The sequence below is a fragment of the Raphanus sativus genome, chromosome 9 (genome assembly GCF_000801105.2).
Source record: "Raphanus sativus cultivar WK10039 chromosome 9, ASM80110v3, whole genome shotgun sequence".
Lineage (NCBI taxonomy): Eukaryota > Viridiplantae > Streptophyta > Magnoliopsida > Brassicales > Brassicaceae > Raphanus > Raphanus sativus.
In genome coordinates, this window is record NC_079519.1 from 13,933,158 (window position 1) to 13,949,514 (window position 16,357).

Below are 16,357 nucleotides of genomic sequence, written 5' to 3' on the forward strand. Positions count from 1 at the left end.
TTTTTAATTCAGTATAACTGATATTTTAATTTTGTAGTGTAACAATAAAAATACCTGCTTAGTTTTACATATAAGTTACATAAATTTTACAAAGTTTTCATCCCGTGCATGGCAAGGGTCTTCACCTAGTATATGATATAACTTTAAACACCAATCTACAATGAAAATTGAATAATGTTTATAAAGCCACAAATGTTGAAACATAAAACTGCAATTATCAAAACTAAAATCATATTAATGCTCGCACAAGCGTGACGGCCGTCCACCTAGTGGCTATGTATTTGGGGCAACTATTAACTTATTTTGAATTATTTGAATTTGTTGAGCATTTGAAAGAATTATAGTATATACTAAATCCAATGGATTTTAAAAAATATGGGATTTGAGCAAATTTTTAGGAGGGGTTTACAGTGGAATTTATAGAAAATTTGAGATAAAGAAAAAAAATTTAACTTAATATTCTCTATATGTTAACACACTCTTTACCCGATAAAAACAACAAAAAGCAAAATATATAATCATAATGTGGAAGATGAAAAGCTGAGTAAATGGAACAATGTTGAACAATCATGCCATTAGCACTAACTCAAATCCACAAAATATATATCTTCATATCCTACATGATTCAAGGGATGAAGATAAGATGTTATTCTGCTCAAATGATCAAGATATGATCGATAAGGTTCCTTGGTTGATTATTAAAGTCAATATTTGCTTCCATCTCTATGGTTAATCCAACTTTTAAAACCGAAATGATGAAGTTATTCTCGCAGAAAGTAGCGTTCCATCACTTGACACCACTACAAGAAAACATATTATTTACTAGGGTGCTATTCGTTGTAAATTCGTTGTAAAAGGGGGATTACGACGAATTTACCTCGAAACGCGTTTTGTTGTTAATCGTCTGTCGTAAAGAAAGATTCGTCGTAAATGCCACGTAACATTTACGAGTAAATGATTTCGTCGTAAACGAGAAGGAAAGCTTTCGTCGTAATGTCCACGTAAACACTCGTTGTATAGTACTCGTAAAGATTCGTCGTAAAGGAGTTGTAAACATTTAGTTGTAAAATACACGTAAATATTCGATGTAAATTCGTTGTAAAATTTACGACGACTTTACATGTACGTCGTTGTAAACTCGATGTAATAGTTTACATCGTATTTACGACTTCTTCGATGTAAATTCGTTGTAAACTTTGAGACGAAATTACATTGTTTGTATAATTATTATTATATTAATTTCATTTATTATTTTATTTTTATTTATAATAAAATTGGAAATTATAAAAATTAAAATTTCAAATAATAAAAAATTAATTGTTTAGAAAATAAATATTTGATAAATAAAATTTAAGTTTTAATATTTTACAAAACGAAATTATAAAAAAAAAACTACGGGAGCGATACATCATCGAAGTAGTCGGTCCCGCTCGGTCCCGCTCCGCTCGTTCCCGCTCCCACTGGATCGGTAGATTCGGGATCCCGTTGTTGCATCCCGCGAGCTTCTCGTCTGGCCGCCAACGCTCTCTGCATGGTCGGGTTCCCCATCGCCATAATATCCAACAGGTTCTCGAGAGAGTCTAAACGCTCCTGCTGGGTATCCAATCGAGCCTGCATCTGAGAAGTCTCTTGGTCCCGTCTCGAAGAGTATTGACGAAGTCGCCCTTGCGACTTCGTTAACAGAACCGATTCCCACCGTCCGGCCCTTCTTTCTTGGAGCGACCTATAAAAATAATATTAAATAGTTAATATTATTGAAATAGTAAAATTAATTTAAACTTGCTTTTAAATTTTACCTCCTCGAAGATCCTGTCGACCTCTTCCGTCGTCAATTTGACGGGTAATCCATTCTGAGACTGCTGGGTGAGTTGCGTCTCCCGCTCATCAATCCGAGCAGCCACAGTGTTGAAGAGCTTCTCGGATGCAGGATCAACAAAAGTCCCGTCCGATTTGGCGTGAGTCATCTTGAAGAGGTCGGACAAAGATGGCATGACTCCGGTCTTCTCATACTACAAAAAACAATAATAAAATATTAAATATTGAAATTCAAATTTATTAATAAAATAAATATACAACTAAAACTTACAGCTTCAAGACGGATCCCGGCATGAGGTTTTTTCCCGGTGGTATGAACCATAGGAAAATTCCCGTCTTTATCCTTGGTTCTACGGGAAGCGGAGCAGGAGTTGGCCTTCCGGATTGAGCTGGGTAGCTTCCAAAAGGCGATGAGGCCATCCCATACATCCTTGGTGACCCCAGTGGGCTTCCCGTCATAGCCGTAGATCTCCCACTTATCCTTCCAATCCGAGACCGTGTTGGTAAGGCGAGTCTTCGCCTTTGCCTCGAATTCCTTCTTCACCATTTCGGTGATTCCGAAGGACCAGTGCCACCTTTGCTGAAACAAACAAAATTATGAAACCATTAATAATTAATAATTAATAATTAATAATTAATAAAAATAAAAAAATTAAATATTAAAAAGAAAATTGAAAAATTACCGCAAACTGTTTAAACCAAGTGGTCCTGACGTGATCTGGAGTCAAGCTCCAGTTTGGATAAGCTCCGTCTAAGTATCCCTTCATCGTCTGTGAAACGCTCCGGGAAACACGGTTGTTGGCCCCAAACCTGCAAATTGAACCAACTTGTTTATTAAAAATATTTAAAAATGATTTGAAATTTTTAAATTACAAATGTACATACCAATAAGTACCCGGCGGTCTATCGGGGTCCAAAACGTCCATACCCTCCCGTCCAGGCTGGGAAAGCAAATCCTCCACCGTATATCTTGCGTATGGTGCATGAGGAGGCACCCGCAAGTCTGGATGAACATCTGCCCCTGGGATGGGCTCCTGCGGAGCTGCTAGTGGAGGAGGTGGAGGTGGAGCCATCTGAGGTGCGGGAGGAGGAGGACTCCAAACTCTCTGAGATGTTCGAGAGTCCGGAACGGCATCAGAAGATGTTCGGCCGCCGGAAGAAGACGTCCCGGCACCGTTACCAAACATCTCATCATAAGTCGGTGGTGGTTTTTTCCTAGGAGCCATGATCTACATTATTTAAAAAATAAAAATAAAAAAATCACAACACTATTAATTAATTATTTTTAAAAAAGATTCCCTATACTAACCACCTAAACTAATTCCCTAAACTAATTCTCTAAACTAATTCCCTATACTAACCACCTAAACTAACTATAAAAAAAACTAACTAGAGAGAGAGAGGAGTTACCTTAGAGAGAGAGACAGAGAGAGGTTTGTGAGGAATGAACGAGGAAGCCTCGTTCAGAGGCGTTGCATATGTATAGAAAACTCATTCCTCGTAAATTCGTCGTAAATTTACGAGGAATATACCAGGCCCGCATTTTTTGGTTTACGAGGAAAGTACCAGGCCCGTGTTTTAGTTTACGACGAATTTACGAGGACACGTGCTTTCAGGAATTACGACGAAAATAACAGGCCCGCGTTTTTTTGTTTACGACGTATTTACAACGCCTGTATGAAACCACAAATCAAATCCCTAAACTCCGATTCATGGTTTACAACGAAGTTACGACGAACCTAAGTTTTACGAGGAAAGTACCAGGCCCGCGTTTTTTTTACAACGAAATTACAACGAAATATGTGAAACCCCGAAAATCAAAATCCCTAAACCCCAAACTTACATATCTATAATATCATATCTTTTACACATTCAACATCTTTTTCCAACTCAAACCATAAACTCCTTTTTTTTAATGCATATTATATAAAATAGGATTTGATACACATATGAAAATAAGATCTTATAATGAAAACAACATTTGTTACATATTTTACATCATGAAGAATCGTTTGAGTTCTCATCAACACCACTACAATGATCATCATCGCTTCTATCGAACTCATCTTCACGTGCTTCATCCGTCACATCTTCGGGAAGATCTTCATATTGACGGTTATCCGGGTCGATTAAAAGAATTTCATCAGTTTGTTGATCAGGTACCTCAACTTCATTGATTGCATCTTCTTCTTGCAAAGGTGGTTCTTCTCCAGCAACAATCCGTCCACGAGGTGTAATTTTGATAGCAGTTAACCAATTTATCCCAGAACTCCGAAGGCGAGGGTATGGAAAGAAGCTAACTTGTTCGGCTTGGGAAGCTAAGATGAAAGGCTCGAATTTGTTATATCTTCTCCCAGAATGGATATCCACAACACCAAATTTGTTAAACCGAACACCACGGTTCTCCACGGGGTCGAACCACTCGCATTTGAAGAGGACACATTTTAGCTTCAAGAACCCTGGAAATTCCACTTCAATAATCTCTTGCAAGATCCCGTAAAAGTTTGTTTCACCTTTCACACATATTCCATAGTTTCTTGTTGCCCGATGTCTCTCATACTCATATGTATGAAAAGTGAAACCTCGTGTTAAGTACATAGATGATGTGGTGACCTTTGCTACTGGACCTTGGATCAAATCATGAAACCATACATGATAATATGGATCGTCATAATCAACCTACAAATTAATACATCACTGTTAGAATTTTACATTATCAATAATAGTACCAAAGATTACTTAATATGTTAATATTACATGTCCTTTTAACCACTTGACAAAGTGCTTATCTTTCCTTGCATCCACCTCGGTTGCAGATATTCCTGGTATTGCTTCTTCAACTTGAGATACAAACAAGCTGCAAATTAAACAAATGCATCATATCATATAATTAATTAACATCATATCATATAATACACACGAATATTATTTACCTTTCAAAAGAACGCGTTACAGCATCTTCGCAGTTGAGCAGAATATAAGTGTGGGCACTATGCTTATCCTCGTCACTGGACCACCATACTTCTCTCAGTTTACCACCAGACCGTCCAATTTGGCAGAAAATGTCAGGAACACCTTCTACTGCATAAGATTGCGGTACTCCACCATCATCATATCTTCTAGGAACTCTTTTCCTCGTACGAACCGTTGAAGCAACGTAGTATGATGTGAAGTTAGATGTTTCTGCTGTCAAACTTCCAGCCACAATCGAACCTTCCACCTTTGCAAGATTTCTTGCTTTCCCCTTCAAATGTTTCATAGAGCGCTCATATGGATACATCCATCCGTTGTGAACAGGTCCGCGAAGTAATGCTTCGTACGGGAGGTGGACAACTAGATGTTCCATGACGTCAAAAAATGATGGAGGAAATATCTTCTCTAGGTTGCACACTATGATCGGGATGTTCTCATGAAGTTGTTCGATGACTTCTTCCTTGAACGTACATGTGCTAAGGTCTCTGAAGAAAGCTCTGATCACTGTACATTGCAAATATAACCCAAATTAGTAACATTTCATTATATATATATATATATATATTATATGTATATTATTAATTAATATTTACCTGCAAGTGCTTCATGTACATTTGTTGGAAGGAGCTCAGCAAAAGCGAATGGAAGTAGTCGTTGCATAAACACATGACAATCATGACTCTTCATTCCTGAGAACTTTTGACCTCGTTCAACACATCTTGACAGATTTGAAACGTAATCATCAGAAAACTTCACTTCTGATGCAACCCAGTCAAACAAAGTTGACTTCGCTTCTGATGACAATCGAAAGATGGGAACATGACTGTTTCCATTGCTCTTGATATGTAACTCACTTCTTGAGCAAATATCGGGTATGTCCATCCTTGACTTTTTGTTATCTTTTGTCTTCCCTGGGACGTTCAGTATTGTATTCATGATGTTGTCAAAAAGTTCTTCTCTATATGCATCACATCCAGGTTGTGGTGTAAAAGAAGATCTTTCCAGTAAAGTAGCTCCCAAAATATACTTTTCTTATGCCAATTGTGACATACCCCCATACCCATCAGGCATATTTCCAGGAACATGCCAGTTTACTCCTTTCTTCACAGTTTTCTAAGCTCCGTAATAATCAATGTCCTCCTCGATCTGCTGGCCGGTGAGATATGGAGGAGGACTGTCTCTGACAACTTTGTTTTTCCTAAACAATGTCTTATTTCTTCTGTAGGGATATGCAATGGGAAGAAATCGACGATGACAATCAAACCAACAACTCTTTCTACCATTCTTCAGTTGAAAATCATCCGTAGATCCATGACAATATGGACAAGATAACCTTCCATGAGTTGTCCAGCCAGACAACATTCCATAAGCAGGAAAGTCACTTATCGTCCACAGCAGAACTGCTCGCATCGTAAAATTGGTTTTCGTGGAACAATCATAAGTTCTTACCCCTTCTGACCACAACTCATTTAGCTCATGTATCAGTGGTTGAAGAAATACATCCAACGACCGTTTTGAATGCTTCGGCCCAGTGATTAATATGGTCAAGAATAGAAATTCTTGTTCCATGCACATGTCCGGTGGCAGGTTGTACGGCGTAAGAATAACTGGCCACAAAGAATACTGTCTCCTAGACATACCAAATGGACTAAATCCATCGGTGCATAACCCAAGATAGACATTCCGAATATTTTCAGCGAAATCTGGGTATACCTTGTTAAAATGTTTCCACGCTCTTGCATCTGATGGGTGAGCGACCTCGCCATCCTTCTGGACATGTTCAGCATGCCACCTCATCCATGCAGCAGTCCTCTCCGATTGGTATAATCTTTTTAACCTGTCTTTAATTGGTAGGTACCACATCCTTTGGTACGGTACCCTATTCCTCCCACGTCCTTACGGCTTGAATCGTGGTTTCTTGCAGAATCGACACTCTTCTAACTTCTCATCATCCTTCCAGTAGATCATGCAGTTGTCGATGCAAACATCTATCATCTCCGAAGGCAACCCAAGACTATAAACCAATTTTTGAATCTCATAATAAGATTCAGCTGACACGTTGTCTTCTGCCAAATACTCTTTGAACAACTCCGCCCAAGCATCCATGCAATTCTCAGGTAAATTATGATCCGTTTTAATGTTCATCATCCTAGCTGCTAGAGACAATTTAGAGAGACCTTCTCTACAACCAGTGTAGATTGGTTGATTTGCAGCATCTAACATTTCATAAAACCTTTTTGCATCCAAATTAGGTTCTTCTACATTTCTAGTTTCATGAGCTATTGTTGTAGTTGTTTCTAAAAATGCATCAGTAATCATGTCTTGAACCCTATCATGATCTACCATCTGCTCCTCCTGATGATAACTAAATTCATTATGCAAATGATTTGGTTCTTCACTATTACCCGCATCCTCAAAATTATTACTACTACTAGCTTCATTTCCACCATAACCCTCCCCATGTTGATACCAAATATAATATTGTGGTGTAAATCCTCTGTTTAGTAAGTGCTTCCATACAGTTTCACTACGAGCAAATTTTGAATTCTTGCATTTCCGACAAGGGCAGAACATCTTACCGCTTTCCTGCGTGATCGGTGTACAGCCCGCCTGGTGCATGAATGTCTCTAGTCCGCTTAGAAATGCATCTGTCACTCTACCGGAATCATCTTTATGTGAATACATCCAACTTCGTAACTCGTAAATATTATAGCCATCAGCCATTTGTGTTTTCTTTTTTCTGGTTTTTTTTCTTTGATTTCGTTTGTGTGTTATTTGAATTGAGAAATGATCATATATATAGACGATTTTCGTATCTGGTAGGTGAAGGTATAACATAGATTTTACAACGAAAAGCTTTACTATGGTTTTACATCGTTTTTACATCTTATTTACAACGAATTTACAACGAAGTTAGTTTATTTAAACCCCACTATATACACGTTTCCACCAAAAAAAATGGTAACATGATTCGTTGTAAATCACTCGTAAATTTACAATGATTTTACAACGAAGTTAGTTACTTTAAACCACACTATATGCACGTTTTCACCAAAAGTAACATTTACATGATTCGTCGTAAATCACTCGTATATTTACAATGCGTTTATGACGAATTGAGCTTTCCACGTAAAAGCCTCGTAAAATTACATTGGGTTTACGACAAAATGTTATCGTTGTAAATTTACAACTCCCTTACGACGAATATTTATTTCTTCGTAACTTCGTCGTAAAAACCACGTAAATTTACGAGGAAATAATTTCCTCGTAATAGGTCGTTGTTATAGACGCGTTTTCTTGTAGTGCACCCGACTGATCAAGTTTGGAGTATGATCACTAAATACTATAAAGCTCAATTAGCTAGAGCAGACAAGAGACTCAAGATTCAAATATAGGTTTTCAATGATGACTCATGATATATACAAACGTTATGGACCAGGTCTTATCATGTACACAAAGTAAGAAGCTAATATCTCAAGTTGCTGCACAATAAGAAACAAAAAGTCAATGTATCTCAAAGTTAGAAAGTTATAGCTGTTATTTTCACAGTTCACAGGCTCATCAAGATGGTGCATGATCACCTCTATAGCCAGATTCCTTGTTGTTTTCTTTGCACTTGTTGCCGCAGCATGTTTGGGCAGTAATTCACCATGTATTTCTTCTGATCTTTTTTGCTTCATTTCAACATTTAGTCATTGTGATGTTTATGTCAAAAGTTGCTTATGTGTTATGGATGTACCTATCCCTTGTGTTTATGTTTCTCGCTTAGCTCCTATTGCAGCTAACGTTTTTAGCCTCTTTGGTTGTTTTTGGCTTGTTGAACAATATCTCATTTGTCAAGGTTTAAGCTTTATTTAAAAACTTGGTTTGGTAAAAAAAAAGATGTTCTTGTCAGTCACATCTTTGTATCCAGAGTACTCTGATCACTTGAAAAACATGTTCAAGCAACCTAGATCAATAGTAGAGATAATCAAAGTTTATCAACCAAGGAAGAAAAGTATTAACAAATAGATGAGAAGATTCACGACCAAAAGACGCTAACAGATATGTATCTTTTTTATTTAAGTGATAACGTTGTCACGAATACTAGCTCAACGTTTGGATAAGTTTCTCATAGTATTTTAGGATTAAAACTATGGTTACTGTATCAGCCAAGGGATGTCATAGCTCCTGATTTGCAGTGTATTCGATCCACGTCTATTTAACCTTGTCACCTTACTTCTCCTTCCCATGGATATGATGCAGAATAGGGAACTGACTCGGGGAAAGTTGAGCAAAAACACAGTGAAAACATAAGTCCACACCCACAAAAACAACCAATGATTCAGTTTGTTTGATCACTTTTCTTGAGCAAAGGTTTAAACAAGAAGATAAACGATTTTTCTCTTTTAAAAGATACCATCTTATTAGGTGTTATTTTGGGTGGAGTTTTTCTCCGTTGAATTTTAACTACAAATCATTTCTTAGATAATCCCAACTAAACATTGATTAATATTATTGATGGAATCCCAACATTCCAATAAAGGTAGATTTTATAGAGTTTACATAAATGATCAGTTTAATAACCTTTGATTTATAACAATTTTTATAAATGCCAAGTTTTATAAAAGAAGTTTTTGGAGAAAAATATAGAAGTCTCTCAAATAATCAATTCAATAAACCTCCATAAATGTTTGAAAATATAACAGATTATTCATGAATTTATGAATACAACTTTTTATACATTAAAAAGATTTTAAGATAGGGCTGACTACTCATAAATCTAAAAGCCAAATTGTTTATCAAAATCAACAATAGGCAGTGCCGGCTTTGTGGTAGTGCTGGAGGTACAAATACACCTAGGTTCCCTTTTTTAATTAAAATTTATTTGCGGTTTTAAGGCCTTAAATATTAACATTCTTCAAATCAAGGGTCCAATTTTAAAATCATTTATATTAATATAAAAAGAATATTATATGGCACAAAATCCATCCATTTTCAAGCCGGACCTAATAATATTTCTGTTCGTTTGGTAGATGCAACTTTATACAGCTGAAAACAATATTTTTGTTCGTTTAGTAGACGCAACTACATGCGTCTGAGCGTTAGGACGGACGCTGCGTCTAGCATCAGTCATTTTTGGACGCTGGAAAAATTAACGTCAATGAACATGATAAAGATGTAGTTGCAACAGTAAGAAGTTGTGTCTGCCAAAGGAACAAAAAGTTGTGTCTGCCAAAGGAACAACATAGTATGTGTCGTATTGCTTATTATCAAAATTACATATAATTTATATTTGATCAATTATTTTTTAAAAATATAACTATAATTTTAAAATTTAGATATACCATTGTAATATTTAACTACTAAATCGGAATCAGTGAATTTTTTATATTTTTGTTGACAAATCTATTTTAGATCTGTCAAAAGTTAATGGTTAAATTAAATATCTTGTTCAATGAATATATGACATTTATTTGTTTTTTTTAATTAAATATGAAAATAATTTTGACAATTTTCTTCTTGGGTCTATCCGAAGAAAAAATCTTAATTGAAAACAAGATTCCGTGTTGGCTTAATCATCGCTGGTTGCCAACTCGATCATCTTTCTTTTATACCTAACGCTACTATCATTCATCGCTACCTTCTGAATCCGATCTCTAGCCTCCGACTCAGATCAGAAACCGAAACAGTGAGGGGAAGATGGCGGCGAAGACGGGCAGATCGAAAAGCACACCGACGAAGGAAAACGGCGTCAGAGTAGAGGAAGGCCTGAGTCTGTTCAAGTCTGATAAGTTCGACGCTGACGCTTATGTGCAATCCAAATGTTCTATCAACGAGAAGGTTAGGCTTATGGATTCCGCCCGCTAGCGAAATCGATACTAGTTACCAGATTGTGTGTTTACTCTTTTCAATTTGATCTACGGTGACAGATCTGAGGGTTTAGGATCGTAGTATTCGATTTGGTTAACATAAAAGATTGATTTATCTTGTGTGTTTGCAGGATATAAAGCAGTTATGCTCTTATCTATTGGATTTGAAGAAAGCTTCTGCCGAAGAAATGCGCCGTAGTGTTTATGCTAATTATCCTGCCTTTATACGGTTTGATTTTAACACCTAATTTGAGTTTTCTTTGAAGTTGATTTGATACATTATTTCGTTTCTTATTGGTGCAGGACATCAAAAGAGATATCAGACTTGGAGGGGGAGCTCTCATCCATTAGAAATCTCCTCTCCACTCAGGCCACTCTAATTCATGGCTTAGCAAATGGAGTTAACATTGACCACGATAAAGTATCCGATGATGGATCTCCCGCTAATGGTGTGTTGAATTTCGAAGACAACGATCTCTCTGATCTGGAGAAATGGGCTGCTGAATATCCCGACCAGCTCGATGCTTTGTTAGCTGAGAGGAGAGTAGATGAAGCTCTGGCAGCGTTTGATGAGGGTGAAATTTTGATATCTCAAGCCAACGAGAATCACGCTTTAACCTCTTCTCTACTTTCATCTCTTCGGTTTGCTATTGCCGAGCGCAAGCAAAAACTAGCTGACCAACTTGCCAAAGCTGCATGTCAACCTTCAACTCGAGGTGGGGAACTTCGATCCGCGATTACAGCTCTCAAAAGGCTTGGCGATGGTCCACGTGCCCATACCGTGCTTCTTGATGCCCATTTCCAGAGATATCAATACAACATGCAGAGTCTTCGTCCATCTAGCACCTCATATGGAGGAGCCTACACTGCTGCACTTTCTCAGCTTGTTTTCTCTGCTATCTCTCAAGCTTCTAGTGACTCACTGGGAATCTTTGGGAAGGAGCCTGCGTATAGTTCTGAGCTTGTTACTTGGGCTACTAAGCAAACTGAGGCCTTTTCCCTTCTTGTTAAAAGGCATGCATTAGCATCTTCTGCAGCAGCAGGAGGACTAAGAGCCGCGGCAGAGTGTGCACAGATAGCTCTTGGGCATTGTTCTTTGTTGGAAGCTCGTGGTTTGTCCCTCTGCCCAGTGCTTTTAAAGCACTTTAAACCTATTGTGGAACAGGCGTTGGAGGCAAATCTTAAACGAATTGAAGAAAACACTGCAGCTATGGCTGCTGCAGATGATTGGGTGCTCACCAATCCTCCTGCTGGTAGTCGTCATGCTAGTACTGCGTTTCAGAATAAGCTTACATCCAGTGCCCACCGCTTTAATCTGATGGTTCAGGTAGGCAATCTTTTTTGCCTTTCTCAGATATTTTCAGATTTTCGAAGTTGTGCTAGAGAATATGAAGTTTTAGCAAATGCCGACATGCGATGAATTTGGATCATCTTCGTATCTTAATTGTTGTCTTTGTCACTGTCCAGTATACCAGTATCCTATGATAATTGCTTATATCATAACTTATGAGTTTGTACAAAATTGACTAGCCATTGTGGATGATGATTAATTAAAACTTCACTAGAGTATGTCAAGGACTGAAACTGTTGCCGAATTGCACCTGCATCCCCACTGGAAAATTATGGATGAAGTCTGTGCAGTGCCAATTACTGTATTGTATTAGCCTGGTCTGGTAGGCTATGGACTGCCTAGTGAATTCTCCTTAATTCTGGAGATATATTTCTAGTTGATCCTTTTGCAATTTTGTCTTTTAATGCAGGACTTCTTTGAGGACGTAGGACCTCTTCTGAGTATGCAGTTGGGAAGCAAAGCGCTGGAAGGTCCGTTTCGAGTGTTCAACTCATATGTAGATGTGCTGGTTAGAGCACTTCCTGGTTCGATGGAAGAAGAAGAAGCAAATTTTGAAGGTTTTGGTAATAAGATTGTCCAAATGGCTGAGACCGAGGCACAACAACTTGCATTACTTGCAAACGCATCACTGCTAGCTGATGAACTACTCCCTCGTGCTGCCATGAAACTCGCTCCTCTTGATCAGACAAGTCAAAGGACAGACGACCTAAGGAGACCTTCAGACAGACAAAATCGTAATCCTGAACAGCGAGAATGGAAGCGGCGTTTACTTAGTACTGTTGACAAGTTAAAAGATGCGTTTTGTCGCCAGCATGCCCTGGATCTCATTTTTACCGAGGAAGGAGATAGCCATTTGTCCGCGGATATGTACATAAACATGGATGGAAATGGCGATGATGTGGACTGGTTCCCATCTCTGATATTCCAGGTAATTGTAGTTTCATCTCCATCAGTTCAGAAAGCCTTACTGCGACCACGTTTTGTACCGAGTTAGGAACTTTGATTGACTGATTCTATCTCGTCTAATTGAATCTATGTTTCTCAATGGTCTATTTAACAATATTCTTTTTCTGTTATCTTAATTTTCATATACTTTTGGGTGTTGTGTCGTTGGAAAACAGGAACTTTATGCGAAACTTAACAGGATGGCAAGTCTAGCAGCAGATATGTTTGAAGGAAGAGAAAGATTTGCCACTTCTTTGTTGATGCGATTAACAGAGACAGTGATCTTATGGCTTTCCGGAGACCAGAGCTTCTGGGATGACATTGAGGAAGGACCTAGACCTTTGGGGCCTCTTGGCCTCCGGCAGGTTTGTAAGAAGATTTTACATGCATCAAAACTGCTGAATACTTTTCTAACAACTTGCATCTGTCACAGCTGTATTTGGACATGAGGTTTGTCATATGCTTTGCATCCCAAGGTCGCTACCTATCGAGGAATTTGAACAGGGGAACTAATGAGATAATAACTAAAGCCGTAGCAGCTTTCAGTGCAACGGGACTAGATCCATATAGGTAAGTCGGTTTTGAGGGTATTTTGCTACATTATAACCTTTTCATTTTTCTGGTAGTACAAATGGATAAATGTGGTTTTGAATGGTGTGCAGTGAGCTGCCAGAAGACGACTGGTTCAACGAGATATGTCTGGATGGAATGGAAAGATTGAGTGGTAAAGCAAAAGGCAACAATGGGGAAGTCCACAGTCCGACTGCTTCATTGTCGGCTCAGTCTGTTTCATCAGCGAGGTCTCATGGCAGCTATTAAACCAATTGCATCTTTCATTTGTAAAGAAGGTGAGTGGTAAATGACTTTTGATCTTCTCTTCTCAACTCTGCTTTACTTTTGTAGACTCGCAAATTATATGATGAGATGATTCTGGGATTTGTAAATGTGATTGTGGTGAATATGTTCTCTTTTACTGGTTCTCTCTTATCTGCATCCTTTGGGTTAAGAAGTGAAGAGTATTGATCTTTAGCCACTACACTTTTTCTTTTGGTAAAGTTGATGCTCTGTTGGAGATTTCTTAAGCTTCTCTCTGCCTTCTGCTAAAATATCTTTGCCAATATAAACGTAAATCTTAAAGTAGCGGTTTTTTGAGGGAGTCTCTGGCCATTGTTAACAGAAGAATCGATATGGTATTAAAAAAAATCCACGATGGAATTTTTAAATAAGACCTGAGTATATAGAAAACCATTGAATGACGATAAATTTGGTTATGGCCACTTAAATGGCTGAACTATGAAAAGCTAATCAAAACGTATGACATACATATTTATTTGAAAAATTTACATCGGGAGACACTTTATCTCTTTCCAATTACACAAAAGAATACAATGCAGTTGACGCACACATCTAAACTATTAAGGCTGAAGTACAAATAATACTTAGCCCTGACTTTTTCACAAAAATTACAACTGATTGCCACTGGTATTAATAATACAGATGCACTAATATTCAGATAAAGCTTTCACGGCATATGACAAAAAGATTGGGCAAGCCCACTAATATTTATTTGATCCAGATGGCGTGAATTTATATCTCTTTAACCATAAAATATATTTCCTTTTTCATATCACCACTATCCTAATATCTGCAAAAAATAGTTGAAATAATTAGTAAAACGAAAGGTTAATTTAAGTGCCAAAATATAATTCAGTTAACATTATAAACCAGAACTAATACATAAATTTAGAAATGTAAATTGTTAACATCACTAAACCGGATTATATATATTACATGAATTACATACAATTTTAAAACCATTCGGTTTAGCATATATTAGTTGTGAATAAATAAGATTCGATTTAGTCGTAAAAAAAAAGATTCGAAATTTTTATTAATTCAGTATTTTCAAACAGAAAATCTTTCTTGCGATTTAGTTGGACATAGCATTAAAACAGAGTATCAATTGAATCAGAAATATTCCTAAAATCATTGACTATCTTACTAACATTAACATAACAAACACCTAAACTCAAGCTATCACATTAGTTACAAAATATATAGACTTGCTAATCACAGTTTACTATGATAGACACAATGCAACATCTTTAGCAGATTCCTAACTTTAGATACTTACCATTACGTGATACAAAAATCATAATGTAAAGATCTTTACTTGAACAAAAAAAAAAATCTTTACTAAATATTCGTAACATTTAGTATAATCCTATTTTACAACTTGCGAATCAATCTTTCAAATAATCATATTATTAAAGTTCAAGTACACAATGGGTTTATTTTGAAAACAAATATACTAGAATAAATGAGATATGTTTAGAAACATGGATATTAGAATAAATAACATATGTATATTTTCTTTTATTTACACATTTAGCCATTGTATTTTCAATAAATTAATAACAAATTTAGAAACATGAATAACATATTTAATACTTCTTTTTATTTAAATATTTAGCCATTGTTTTTACAATAAATTAAACAACCTTCTTTCTATATCTCTTTTTGTTTACAATTCTATCACTATATTTACAATTCTTTTTATTTACAATTTTTTATGGTAAAAATAAAAATACAAACTGAAATATAAATAGTATATAATATAAAACAATCTTTTAAAACAATATTTTTACATTATTTAGTTTAGTCAAATATAAAAAATTTAAGAGTTCAATTTTCAAAAAATAATATCATAAAATTAATAATAATTCATAAAAAACTAATGGAAAAAATTAAAAATTTGAAACATGGATAAAAGTATATCAGTTTTAAAATACAAAATGGACTAATCTAATTACCTAAAAACATTGTTTTGTCTAAAATAATCATAAAATAAAATTTAAATTTTATATACATATTCCAAATCAAAATAATAATTTAAAGTTGATTTATATCAAAAATTGATTTAAAATATGTATATATTCAAAATTTTATTTTTACTAAAATATTTTCCAATAACCATTTTTAAAAAATGATTTCAATATATATAATAAAATTACAACAAAAAAATTAATTTCATATACCAACTTAAATTATGATTTTTTTATATTTCACATTAAACTTTAAGAATTTAATATATGTGATTATTTATAAGATGGTACATATAAAATACTATTAATTATATGATTATTTATATGATGGACCAATACAATTAATTATATGATGACATATATATGATACATAATAGTGACTAGGGCTGAGCGTTCAAGTATCCATTCCGGTTCGTGCCGGATCTGTTTGAGTTTCAGGTTTCCGGGGTCAAAAATTTCAGCCCTATTCATATATTTCTAAGTTTCAATTCGAATTATGACTAGAGCTAGGCGTTCAGGTATCCATTCGGATTCGTTTTGGATCTGTTTGGGTTTTGGGTTTCCGAGGTCAAAGATTTCAGCCCCATTCAGATATT

General features: G+C 36.1%; 1 protein-coding gene and 1 pseudogene across 1 annotated transcript; both read left to right on the forward strand.

The window, feature by feature from the left end:
* Positions 1-375: 375 nt before the first annotated feature.
* Positions 376-9,125, forward strand: LOC108824799 (fucosyltransferase 6-like; annotated as a pseudogene).
* A 1,188-nt stretch (positions 9,126-10,313) lies between these two features.
* LOC108827973 (exocyst complex component EXO84B) lies at positions 10,314-13,929 on the forward strand. Its single transcript, XM_018601501.2, has 7 exons — positions 10,314-10,611; positions 10,772-10,869; positions 10,944-11,967; positions 12,401-12,919; positions 13,113-13,301; positions 13,370-13,506; positions 13,599-13,929. Exons 1-7 carry the CDS (start codon positions 10,471-10,473, stop codon positions 13,753-13,755), a joined length of 2,265 nt encoding a protein of 754 aa, XP_018457003.2. The 5' UTR covers positions 10,314-10,470; the 3' UTR covers positions 13,756-13,929.
* Positions 13,930-16,357: the final 2,428 nt, after the last annotated feature.

Excerpts from the sequence above, each read along its gene's own strand:
- LOC108827973 (XM_018601501.2), top strand. The coding sequence starts at position 10,471 with ATGGCGGCGAAGACGGGCAGATCGAAAAGCACACCGACGAAGGAAAAC. Across the intron at positions 11,968-12,400 it reads GCTTTAATCTGATGGTTCAG|GACTTCTTTGAGGACGTAGG; the intron begins GTAGGCAATCTT and ends CTTTTAATGCAG. Across the intron at positions 13,507-13,598 it reads ACGGGACTAGATCCATATAG|TGAGCTGCCAGAAGACGACT; the intron begins GTAAGTCGGTTT and ends AATGGTGTGCAG.